The 13,641-nt window shown below is 38.0% G+C and overlaps 2 protein-coding genes across 2 annotated transcripts; both read right to left on the reverse strand.

Moving 5' to 3' along the window:
- Positions 1–428: 428 nt before the first annotated feature.
- LOC148066340 (odorant receptor 131-2-like) lies at positions 429–1,316 on the reverse strand. Its single transcript, XM_087808154.1, has 2 exons — positions 942–1,316; positions 429–680 (listed from the first exon to the last, which is right to left on the reverse strand). Exons 1-2 carry the CDS (start codon positions 1,314–1,316, stop codon positions 429–431), a joined length of 627 nt encoding a protein of 208 aa, XP_087664280.1.
- Positions 1,317–8,216: 6,900 nt separating this feature from the next.
- On the reverse strand, positions 8,217–9,161 carry LOC148066341 (odorant receptor 131-2-like). Its single transcript, XM_087808155.1, has one exon. The coding sequence runs from the start codon at positions 9,159–9,161 to the stop codon at positions 8,217–8,219; it is 945 nt and encodes a 314-aa protein (XP_087664281.1).
- Positions 9,162–13,641: the final 4,480 nt, after the last annotated feature.

The following is a 13,641-nucleotide window of genomic DNA, read 5'->3' on the forward strand; positions in this document are numbered from 1 at the left end:
GACATTTATTTGGACATTAACAGAAATCTCAACACATTCCATAGTTAAATTGAGACAGAAAGCTTTAAGTCACCTCAAGATGTGCTGGTTTGTTTGTCGTGAGTCTATTTAAAGAAAGCATCTATAAGGTAACAAATGCTGTGTCTGGAAAGGAGGCAAACTATTCTTCAGTCTATGACAATAATTTAGTTTAATGAAATTGGAATAGAGAGAGAAACAATATGGATGTGACTAAACTGAACAAATGAAAAGTCAACCAAAATATTGTCAGAAAATGACATGGGCCAGACCCTGATTTGAAGTGAGAGATTTGTAATGCTGTGGTTTGAGGCTGTATGTGTGTACGTTCATATCTGTGAAGCAGTTAGAGTAAGGTGAGCAAAAGTGTGTTTACATATACATTCTGCAACAGAATCAGCGTCTAACCATCAGTTCTGAGTTGAGATGTCCATTTTGACTGCCCTGATGGAGACTCTGACTCGACAGCCGAGGTTCCTCAAGAGGACGGGTCGAATGGTGGAGTCTCTGAGACAGTAGATGAGAGAACTTAAGCAATGAGGAAAGATGAATAAACATATATATAAAACATTCTGAATTCGTACAAAAGTTAAATGTGGCACTGATTTGTAAACTGCCATCAATAACCTATTGTGCATGGTCGACAAAAGACTAAGCCCCAACTGGAACACATGCAGTGTCATTGTGGTACGGATTTTTCTGGCAGAGCTTTGGTTTTCAGAGAAAGAGCTCGCTGCCACAGTCACTCCGAACAAATTGACAACAATGATGGTAGCTGATAAAATGAATATAAACATTTGATACGCCTCATCAAACTGAGCAGACAACGGAACCATGTACAAGTTGATTGCCTCACAGCTGCGCTCCATCAAAAGACTATCCAGCTCATGAAACGGAAAAATACACATCAACCCAACTCGTACAACAACAATCGAGGTACAGTAGGTCCAAATGAAAAAAACGGCCCAGGATGTGGATCTCATAGTGACGATCCTGCTGTGTTGAAGCGGAAAACACACCGCCACATATCTCTCTATCGACATCACAACTAGCGTCACTGGAGAGATGTAGGATGCTAAAATGTTCATTGAAATTAATACACCACAGGCAGGATAAGTCAGACGTACACTTAGCGACGCCAGGAGATACATGATCTGGCTTATTGCTAAATTAAAAGTGTCTGCAAACAGAAGGTTAAACAGCAAAACAAAGCGGGAGGTCTCTCGAAACACCGGTTTACTCCGCAGAATGTACAACATGAAGATATTAACAGTGTAGAAAATACAACATGGAATCATAGTCATAGTTATAAATAGACCTTTCTCTAAACGTCTGTCATTATTTAGACCTTCAGTGCTGTTAGACATCATCAATAAGGTTTGTGGAAATCCAATAGTTTCAGTCTTTTTATCAAAAATAAAGTTTCATAAGCAGAAACCTTGTCGGCAATTGCATGCAAGGAAAAAATTATTCCAAAAACATCCTCCTTCCTCGGCCTACAGCATGTTTGCAGAGCAGGTCTGCGAGCTTCACATCTATTCAGGCTTTAATACAGCAATTTCATCACATGACCATCCCTGGAGAGTTTGTGTGTGTGAGCCGAAATAAACTCCTCAAACAGTTACTAGACTTTTTTCATGAAACACTATTAAACTATTGAACTATAGAAACACTCGGGGAACACCACTGCCAGTTTTCAACTCATCATGGGGGGAAGTGGGTTTTTTTTCTAACTGTTTGGATTTCGTCGATATAATTAAAAGCTTTTACAGATTTTTTTATGTAAATTTTGAAAATTGAAAATGTGTTTTTCTATGAATTATTATAAAACATTTCTGGTTCCATAATTTTGTTAATGCCATACAGAAGTACTTAAGGAAAATGTTGGTGACTTATTTTGATTATAGGTAAAAGTACATTCATATAAAGGTTTATAAAAACTTGACTGTCCAGACTTTTAGTGAAATGAAACTGGAATAGACCAGAAAGAGTTCTGCTAGCCCTGCTGATATCTATCAGCTGCCTCAAGATTCCCAAACCAAAAAAAGGCTTATATCTTCAGCTTGAACGGCATCCCTCACTGTGTGGGTCCACCGACTAATTCTGGGATTACCACCACGACAGGCAAAGATCATTTTATGGCAACTGTTCAAATCAGCCGCAACAAAAATGAAGGCATGGAACATTCAGACTAAATGTCTCCCGCCTAACCCAGAACATGTTTGAAATTCCAACAGGAGACTCTTCCAGACATTCCCAGTGGACATTTAAACACAGACCCACAACTATTGTAAGCAAATGCTGAAAACCTATTGAAATTCATTCTGGATCATTTTTGCTGACAGATAAACACAGAAGATCAAATGACCTCCTTGACAAAGGTGTCTAAACTAATTTCATGATTATTAAATTGACTTGGCGTAGTGTTTGTCTCTCTACTAAGTCAGGACGATTCAAAAATCGGGATTTAACACACAGTTCATTTTCATATACTCTCTTCATATGTTACATTTAAGGCACTTTTCTGTAGATGAAGCAACTGCCTTTTACCACTGATTATCAACTTTATATGTAGGTGTGGACAATTTTCTTAACGCTCTATTATTTGAGAAGTACTAATATTAATATTGTTCTTGATACTTTTGATTTATTTGTATTTATGTGCCCTTTTTAATATATTTGTTCATCTATGATGAAGTAAGTAAGTAAGTATTAGTTATTCTAGACCAGGGCCTCAAAGCGCTTTAACAGTCAAAAACAATACACAGTTAAAATATATACTTTAAAAGGCCGAGACACGTAAGACAAACACAGTAGTCCCAGAAAGTCAGGGAAAAGCCTGCACAAAGAAGAATGTCCTAAAATGTTTCTTGAAGGAGTCAGTAGACTCCATCAAACGCAGAGAGAGAGGAAGATCGTTCCAAAGCTTAGGAGTAACAGCCTGGAAGGATTTCTCTCTTCTGGTCCGATGATGGCTCTGTGTGTGCGTGGAGCCATCAGTAGATTCTAATCACAGACCTCAGAGTCCGAGCTGGGGTGTAAGGCTGGATCAGATCACTGATGAAGGTGGAGCCTGACCATGAATTGCTCTGAAAGTAAGAACCAGAATTTTAGCTGGTCAGAATTCTCACTGCAGAGTTTTGTATTAACTGCAGGCTAAACAGCTTCTTCTTGTATAGACATGGAAATAAACTGTTACAATAGTCCAAACCAGAAGACACAAACGCATGGATAACAAGCTCCACATCGGGTTGTGACATCATTTTCCTAAGTTTAGAGATTTCTCTCAGTTGAAGGAAACAGTTTCTGGTCAGTTTTCTGCAGTGTTTAACTAGAGACATGTATTTGTCAAATACAACACCCAGGTTTCTCAGGCTCAGTTTGATTGACTGGCCCAAGGCACCCAATTACTGACTCAACAATGGAACCTTATCATCGGACGCAATAACCAAATTTTCAGTTTTGTTCACATTTAGCTGCTAAGTGTTTTAACTCTACTAGCCACTGTTTGATTTCTAGCAAACAGTTGACTATGACATGAGCAGTAGAGCTGAATGTCATCAGAAAAAATGTGGTAAGAAACATCAGAAAATCTCTGAATGATTTTACAAAGGGGAATCAAGTACAGCAAAAATAATAAGGACCCAAAACAGAACCTTGAGGGACTCCACACAACAGATCCGCTGATTCAGACTTTATTTGATTGGCAGATAATCTGAAATTGCAGCCAGAAAGGTATGACGAGAACCACTGTAACATAGACCAAGACAGTCCCACTTCGTCCCTCAGTCTTCTCAGCAGGATCTGGTGATCAATTGTGTATTTACCCGATCAGCCGACATCATGATGTCACTGGACACTTCAGTAAGGCTGTCAAGGTAGAGCAGTGCTTCTCAATTATTTGCTGTTAGGCCCCCCCTAAGAAGAAGTAAAAATTTCGCGCCCCCCCAAATATACAAATATACGCTGCCACCGGAAATAATATCATTTGTCAATAAAATTGCACCTCTGCATAACATTATATTCTTATTAACATTAAAGAAGACTAAATAAAGAAATATGGATCAATTTAACAAATAATTACTTTATTAACACAGTAGAAAAAACTTAAAGAGCATAAATTTAGTGCAAACATTTTCTGAGCATTGGATACTGAAAGAAAACTATCAATAAATAATAATTAAATGAAATTGACCAGCAACATTAACTCAGGAGCACAATATATAAAACTATTTGAACCAGCAATATATAAAACACTATGATACTGAATACTTATACATTGTAATTGATCAGCAACATCAACTCAGGAGCATAAAATATTAAACTCTTAAAAACCGAAAATGAATAAGACAATGTGTGCTGATTTGTTTCTTTTATCAAAATGAGGAAGTGAGGAAGCTTAATGGCTACAATGAGCATGTTTTGCAGAGCACAGCTTTTCGAAGCGGGGTTTGAAGCATGACACTGCAACTCTCAGCTCGTGCTCAATGTTTAGCTGGGACCTGTACTTGGTCTTCAGTGCAGCAACAGTCTTTGTCCGCTACTCTTTTCCTCCCCGTTAGATACTTATCCATGCTATTCACTGCACTTCCACGGTTCGTTTACTCCACACACTCCTGCTCTGCTCTGCTCTGTGCTACGGGCTCTTCTTCGGTGCAAAAAGACCCACTCCCTGCGTACACTGACAACGAGAGCGCCACTGCCACCTACCTTAGTGGATGCGCAATTACACTTTATTCTTATACGACACGTAAAAAAAAAAGCATGTTCCCCAGGGTCACTCGCGCCCCCCCCTGGCATCGCTCCAGAAGTCAGACTGAAACTTCTCATGGATGTCGCTCTGATCCATGAGCAACGATAGCTGCTCAGAGACCACCTTCTCAAGATATTGGACAAGAATGGAAGCTTAGAAATAGGCCTTAAATTACTGAGGTCTGTCGGGTCTAAGCCTGGCTTTTTTAGTAAAAGCTCCACAATGGCATGCTTAAATGAATTGGGAAAAACCCCTGGGGAAAGGGAGAGGTTTACCAGTTTGGTAACCAAGGGGCCAATTACATCCAACACTTTAATAAAGAGCCTACACAGAAGGATCTCGGACGAGCAAGAGGAGGGTTTTAAAACCACAAAATTTAGAAGAACCAGTGATGAATACAATGACCTTAGGGCTCTTTTTATCCTAAAACTTATTACACTTACAAGTATGAATATATTTTTTCCACTTGGAAATTATTACTTTGAGCATTTTCCAATTGATCATCTATGATGAAGTCCAAAGATGTACCTGAGATACTTTTTCCAGTGTCTTTCAACTTAAAATGGTAGTTCACCCAAAATTTTCCGTCCGTCTTTCATTGAAGCCTCGACATGAGAAATTGTATATATATATTTTTTTTTCTCATTTAGCATTGAATACAAACAATTTTGGCCCCAGTGCTGATCCTTGTGGTATGGAGATTGTGTATGATGTACTTGTACATACTCCTGATAAACACAATGGGTTTTAGTTTGTAAAAAAAACATGACATTCTTTTTCAAAACCGTTAGGTGGGTTGCAGAATGATTTTTTTTAAAAATCTATTGACCCTTGGACCTCATTTCAGAATGTAGTGGATCAAGAGGCAAAGTGCCTATTTGACCTTCACCTGTGACCCTTAAATCTCCGTCTTTTATCAATGTATAATGTATTCATTCATGATCTACCACATATTCACTTATGGGGGTCACATGAGGGCTAGACACTTTTCTGCCATGGCACCAACAACAATGTGACCATCAGATCACTACTGAAGTTCAGTGTTGGGTCACTTTGACTGAAAGTGTGAGAAACTCTTCACCTTTCCCCAACGATGACAGGTTTCATCATACAAACAACAGTCAGGTGAGAAAGAATTCAGAAGATAATTTCCCTTGAGCACTTGTTTGAAAACACATTAATTATTTAGATGTTTCCCTCAAGCATTCAGCTGTTGTGAATAAGGTTTGAAAGTCACAAACAAAGATTACATCATCTATTCAAGTTTGAATGAAAGGGGTCAGTCTGGGTTCCTGTTAAGGGAATAAAATAACAATATGAGACACTCAGGACAAGCTGGACATCAACATGACTTAAGTTTGATACTGATCAAAATAGACCAGATCCAAGTATGATTCTGCAATGAGAAACTAGTGAGAAAGTAGGATTTAATCCAACTCCGGCTTCATGAAATTAACTTTCCTTCTTTAGAGTTGTATATAAAAAAGAGAATAAGGTTATATCGTTTGCCCTAAAACCTAATCAAACATTGACCTAATCCAGTGGTCACGTATAGGGTCACATATATTTTTGATTCCACAAGCTAATACAGGGTCATATAATCATTAAAAATGATTTTACCAGATCAGAAACACTAAAAGCAAACATTATAAAACGGTTAAAACAAAACCATGAGGTTTTAGAAACTATTTATTTCCCTGTCACTGTGTGTTCTGGTATTCCAAGGACGATGCTGTGGTGTCGTCTCCTGTAGTCCTTAACCCTTGTGTTATTTTAGGGTAAATGTGACCTGAAGGCCCAAAAACAAATGTGTTTGTGGTATCACTTGTGTGCATTGTTCAGCTTGACCCTGAGACAACGCAAGGGATTGTCTTGGCCTTTTAGAGTGTTTAAATCTGTATTTTTTTTAACTGTGTATTGCTTTTGATTGTTCAAGCGCTTTGTAATTATTGAGCTTCCTGTTAGAGTTTAAGACGTTGTCGTTGTTAGTTAAAGCTTACCATTTCCTTTTTTTTTTATTTTACAGTTTTAATCATATATATTTAAAAAAAAAAAATTCATACCACAGACACATGCCTCATATTGTCATATTTATAAACCAGACACTAGAGTCACAATATGTAATAAGCACAGTCAAACTCAAACATCAATGTTCACCTATAGAGAAACAAAAGATTGCCCTGTAGTTTAGTAAAGTTGAGTTTTAAGTTAACATTTTTTTTGTTTTAAATATAAGAGTTACAGTGACTTTCTTTAATTGAAAAAACTTGAAAAACGTGTACACCTTGTAAACACAATACATACAATACAATACAATTTTCAATTTATTTTATTTTCTAATATTGCCTGTCAGAAAGTTTTGTTTCTATGAAAAAGGTAATTCAGTTCATTACACATTGATGTGGTTTGATTCAAGCATTTCCCTTTTTAAAAGTGATGTATGTCAAACACATACAAAACACATTTTTTGCTCAATCTTTATTCAACATCATTCCTATATCAACAATGTAAAAAGCATTTTTACAGCTATTGCGAAAATGAAGTGAAAAAATCTATCTGTGTTTATGCTCATTAGGACACTCAATTGATAAATTTAACAATTGTCGAAAGTGCAAGGTATAACCCACAATTAGTCTGTTGCAGTTGTGAGGTTCTGCCAGATCAATGCAGGAATCCACATCGCTAGTACCACCTGGCAGATTGTTTTTTTTTCTCACTTTATAGTCTTCCAGGTCCATCATGGATGAGTCCATGTTCTTGTACCTCCTGAACACAGGCAGGCATGGTTTGTTCAAAAGTATAGAAACACCGATAGATTTCTAATGCTGTTGTTTTGAGGCTCTATGTGTGTACGTTCATATGTGTGAAGCAGTTAGAGTGAGGAAAAGTGTGTTGACATATACATTCTGCAACAGAATCAGCGTCTAACCATCCGTTCTTAAAAAACGTTTTTCACAACAGTGCGAGGTGTGGCATAAATCAAAATAACTCTTTTCAATTAAAGTTTTTATTTTTGTTTCTGGATGTCATAATAAGGGAAAAAGCTGTATCTTGTCTTTATAAAATAAGCAATACAGAATGGGATATAAGCTGAAAGAAAATAAATGCAAGAGCATTGTTTTCTAAAATAACGTATATTCTTGGTCTCTAGTTTGTATGAAAAGGCTGACAGGTATGTTTCTGATTTTAGACCGGCAAAAAGACGGATGGACTAAACAGAGGAAAAATCAAATCACAGAATCAAACTCATAATTGGACAATATTCAAGCCTGTGACAACACAAAATATATATTCTCTCGCGTCATTCTCTGATGCTATACATTCCATAACATTCTCCAAGCTTGTTTTAAGGTACACTGACAACGAAGAGATCTAAGATCACTTGTGCTGGGCATCAAGAAAACGTGTCTGTTTCAAGGCCCAGGACATGTGTAGGAGGAAAGTACTAGTGAGAAATTTTAATCTTTACAGCTGGTTTGAGTCCACAGCACAGGTTAGACAAGAGGATGGGTCTGATGTTCTGATCTCTGAGACCATAGATTAGTGGACTAAAACCTCTGGGTAGAATAAAAATCAACAAACACATAACATTCATCACACGTACAAAACTAATCCAGCTCATGAATTGAAATAGAAGAAGAAACACAGAAAGTAAGATGGTGGAGGACAGACCTAGGACCAGCTGAATCATGGGCAGCAGCAGAGTACTCTGAACCTTCCTCACTGACTTTCTGTCAGTGGAGGCTGACCTGGCTGCAATTAAAACTGCAATGAAACTATAAACTACTACAAAACCTGCCATGACAAACAAGAAAATGTTATATACTCGATCATAATCAGCAGCAACTGGAGTCAGGATCAAATTAAATGAATTGCAAATGACTATCATGTCCAGACTTTTTAATTCTTCAAATGGAAACTGACATATGAGCACAATATGGATCAGAACATTCACAAAAGAGAAGGTCCACAATAGAACGATGGCCACTGCAGTGGATCTCATGGTGACGATGGTGGAGTGTCTGAGTGGAAAACACACAGCCACATATCTTTCTATTGACATCACTGCCAGAGTCAGAGGAAATATGTTTTCTGTTAGCATAGCATAGAGGACCAGTAATCCACAAACAGGATATGACAAGAGGATCCTGCTGTTAGCCAAGATGTACAGAGTCTGAAAGACCATCATATAGAGTGTGTCTGCAATCAACAAGTTAGTCAGAAGAATGTACCGTGACGTCTCTCTAAACACTGGTTTACTCCTCAAAGTGAACAAAATTATGACATTAATAATTAACAAAACAATACAAGGCAGACCAGTGAACACAGAGACCATGATTCTCTCCAACTCTCCCTGATACTGCACAGCAACACTGCTGTTAAACACCATCATCCATCCGTAGGATCAGAGAAATAAACTTCAACAAAATCTATTGCTGTTGAAGAAAGACAATCTGCTTTTTTGAGAAAAGAATTCTGGTATGCAATATCATCTGCTCTATAAGTTTTACAACAGACAAGCTTTTCCATCAGTTTGAACATTCATTCATAATCACTTCTTTGTCTCGTTTATGTCCTATTATACTGCTCAAACTTTTGTTCTTGCTGTCTCTGTGATGCTGAAGAAAACAAACGCTCGCTAAGTGTATGGTTTTGCAAACAGTTAGGAAAATACCTGTATACTTTGAAGAATATAAAACATAACAAGTAAGCATATGTTTAATTAGGTAGTTTGTAACAAATGTTGTCCCAAAATCGATCCAAAGATCAGGAACACTGTTTGTAAATGTTGGTTTGGATGTTGCTACTTTTTGAAATCAAAGAGTCTTCTCACAGTTCTAGAATGCGTTAAAGGAAATGTATTGCCATTCCATTCAATGAAGTGGATATTATTTACTTAGTCCTGGAAATGACTGCTAGTCAACATCTATTGCTGATGAAGAAAGAAAATCAAACTTGTACTCAACTTCCCTGTCCAAGATTTGTCTGCTGCAACCTGCTGTGTCTCCTCCATGTGGGAGGATCGGGTCAACAGTTTCTATTGAAGCCGGAGCTTGAGAAGGTTAATTGAGGTGTTCACATGGAAACCATTAGCATTAGGGAGGGGATTGGGGCAAAAGCATTAAAAAAGGAGTTTCCAGTGTCAGACCACCACTTGTTCCTTGTTTAGGGATAAATGCAAATTGTGTACCAAAATTATTTCCTTTTATCTAGTTCGATTTTGTTGTTAAATATTTTTGGATTTCGGTTTATTTATTTTATTCAGTTGTTTAACTTCCTCTCCTGCCATTCTTGTGTGTTGGTGTGCTTCTCAAGTTTGCTTGAATGTAGTTATAATCTTTATTTTGCCTGTCTTGTCTTTTGTTTAACCGTCTTTATTTGAATTATATGTGAGCCCTGTTTATATATATATATATATATATATATATATATATATATATATATATATATATATATATATATATATATATATATATATATATATATATATTTTTTGTTAAACTGTCTGTCAATTAAAAATATTTTGTAATAACTGAAATACACCTCTGCGATTTGCAAGTGGACTTAATTAAAATGTTTTTTTTCCTGGAACATCCACTCATGTCACTTGCCACATGCTGTAATTAATCAACCACTTGCATAAGTTTTAAAGTTATTACAACTGTAAAGACTTTTAGTGTGTTTTAATTATCGAGTAAAACGACTAAAAAAATGCACCGGCATAAATTGAAAGTGCACTCTATATATTGCACAGAAACTGGATGCTGGAACTCCTGACTACCTAAGACTTGACTAACTAAGACCACAAACTGTCAGGGGAAAAAAAATCATTTTCCATCACCTGTGTCCTGAGCCCTTGCCTGTTCACCCTGCTTACCAAACACTGGAATACAGCTACAGATATTTTGGTACTCAGCTCAGGAAAAAGCTCACATAGACAAGGTAAACATCCTGCTTAGATAAAAAGATAGATAAACTTCATCGATCCCTCTGGAGGTCTCCTTCGGGAAATTGGATATGAAGATTTACATGGAATATCATCTTTTCGCTCCTAAACTCAGAATTAAACAGCCTAATAGCACCAGAAATGAATGAGTCTCTGAGTCTATTAGTGTTGCATCTGGGAAGGAGTATTCGTGCACTCCATCTGTTTCTCTGCTCACTGATGAGTTCAGAGGATGACTGTCATCATCCATGATTGACAGTTGCAGAGAGGAGATCACTCGACAAACTACTGTCACCAGTGAGTCAAGCGTCATGCCAGCCACAGAGCCTGCCCTCTGGATCCACCTGTCCAACCTGTTGACACTCCCCTTGCACACATTACCAGCCCAACACAACACAGCATAATACAGGACTAGGTTGTTCAGTGGGGTTTTTTTTCACCTTTTCTCCCGAGTATTTCCATTAATGATAGAATCCTCCGAAGTACATCGCGTACCTGCAGTGAGTAGATGAGGGGGGCACAGGAAGGTGTGGCAGGTTCTGTGGCGGGCTGCAGTGAAGGTGAGGTGACCTGCTCAAACCTGTTGAAAAAGCTGTTGAGACTGTTCTCCTCCACCGTGTCTACTTGCAGAGGACTTGGTCTTGTATCCAGTGATAGTTTTAACACCATCCCAGACTCTCTTATTTTTTCCCCATTCAACTTCTCCTCCAACCTTCTCCTGTAGGTGTCATTTGCCTCCCTCAAGCATCACTTCACCTCCTGCTGTTCTGACCTCATGGCGTCCCTGTCCCTGCTGCTTAAAGCCACCTTCGTCCTATTAAGAAAATCCTTGACCTCATTTGTTACTCCGTTTGTTATTAGGGTAACAGCCGACAGTCTTAGCAGGGGCGACAAGGCTAAGCAGAAATTTAAATAATCCATTAGACAGTGCGTCTGATCCTCGATGTCCTCACCATGAGACTTCAGCACCAAATCCCGCCCGTAGACTCCATCAAACGTAGAGGGAAAGGAAGAACGTTCCAAAGCTTAGGAGCAACAGCCTGGAAGGATTTCTCTTCTCTGGTCTGATGATGGCTCTGTGTGTGTGGGGAGCCATCAGTAGATTCTGTTCCACAGACCTCAAAGCCGAGTCAGGGTGTAAGGCTGGATCAGATCACTGATGTAAGGAGGAGCCTGATCATGAATAGCTCTGAAAGTAAGAACTAGAATTTTAAAATTGATCCTGAATGAAAATGGCAGCCAGTGAAGAGTTTTAAGGATTGGGAAAATGCAATTTCTTCTACTAGAGCTGGTCAGAATTCTCGCTGCAGAGTTTTATATTAACTGCAGGTGAGACAGCTCCTTCTTGTTTAAACATGAAAATAAACTGTTCTCAAGTGCTTTTGTACTGCCCATGACATTGCCCTGCTTAGTGAGCGTTTGTGGAGCGCAAAGCTTCTCTCACCTCTGAGTTACATTGCTAATTTTCTTTAAAAACCCATGCCATTAATCACCAGATCCTTCGTCGAAAGACCTCTTGCATTAGGGCTGCACCATATTGAATATTAGTGCGATATTCGTCTGAAAAAAAGTCAAAGTACACACAAACAACAAATACCCAAATCAATGTGAATACTTTCAAACGGAGAAACGTCCACGTCTTGTCTAAAACTTGCCTTTTCAATTATTCTGCAAAGAAAATGACTAAAGAATTTCAGATATTGCATTTATTTGCATTGTATACACTAACATTTTTTTAGATGAAATATTAGCGAGAAGGTAGTTGATTTCTTCGGTCAAACTCCTTTCAAAGTTTTTAAAAGCCATCGTCAATACAATTGTCTGATAGAGTGCATTATAGAAAAAATACAAAAATTGTGGTTAAACTTTCTGCAATAGGTCAAACATTAATGTTCATAACTTTAAGAGATCAGATATATTGCCCCTTAATTCAATTATTTCTCCAATTCCTCTTTTTGAGTTGGTGCCCTGATTTTCAGTTAATTCCATTTATATGCTCCAGATTTGACCTTACTGGAATTTATACGTTTTCAAATTATAAACATACATTTATAAGGTTTAATCACTACAGAGATTTTTTTTCCATTTCTTTCTTGTTGTAGAGAATGACCAAAAAAAAAAATTCATCAGTGGCCCAGATTTCTCTGCACTGTTCAGTTAAAGTGTCAAAAGTAACCAACTGTATTTTGACTCTCTTCATTTTTTGATGGAAAGATGTTTAGAACTAGACCGAAGAGTAAACCACCTCTGACCTTGTGGGTAATAATTTTGTACGAAGCTGATGTCTTAGTTGGGTATGACATAATTTGCGACATGTGAAACTGGAATGAAGATATAACAGAAACCTTAACTCTCCTCAAACCTCTGATAGCTCTATTGTTTTTAAAGCGTTAAGTCAGATTCTAAAATGACAATTTCCACGGCCCTATGTATCTTTAGAAAGAGTCTTTTGCAATGGGTATGCAATTCTTATCTGTGGGTACTCTTGAATGTATTGCTTTGAAACATCAACCTCCTTTGATGGACAAGCTTTTCACTCAGTTTTTTCTTAGACCTGGAGACACAATAACTTCCTTGTCTATCTATGGTGGCACATTCACAATATGCTATACAATACCATATAATACCATACAATACAAAACAATACCCAATTTCCTGAAGGAGATCTCCAGAGAGATTAATAAATCCAACACGTCCTCACACCCGAGGCGTCATACCTCCGACGCCGTGCAATTCCCCCCTGGCGTCCCTAAGGTGACATTACAGGGGGGACAAAAACGTCGGTTTTAGCCTACCCGGGTCACCCAGTAATATACAGAGCACTCCCTGACGTCGGATTCAAACGACCTGGGTAACATTTGACGCGTCGCCTAACTCGTCGTTGCCATGGTAACGTGACGTGACAACCTCAAACCACTTTGAG

This window comes from Callionymus lyra, chromosome 14 (assembly GCF_982586985.1).
Source record: "Callionymus lyra chromosome 14, fCalLyr1.hap1.1, whole genome shotgun sequence".
NCBI classification, from domain to species: Eukaryota; Metazoa; Chordata; class Actinopteri; order Syngnathiformes; family Callionymidae; genus Callionymus; species Callionymus lyra.

Excerpts from the sequence above, each read along its gene's own strand:
- LOC148066340 (XM_087808154.1), bottom strand. The coding sequence starts at position 1,316 with ATGATTCCATGTTGTATTTTCTACACTGTTAATATCTTCATGTTGTAC. Across the intron at positions 681-941 it reads ACTGTACCTCGATTGTTGTT|TTGGGGCTTAGTCTTTTGTC; the intron begins GTACGAGTTGGG and ends CATGTGTTCCAG.
- LOC148066341 (XM_087808155.1), bottom strand. The coding sequence starts at position 9,161 with ATGGTGTTTAACAGCAGTGTTGCTGTGCAGTATCAGGGAGAGTTGGAG.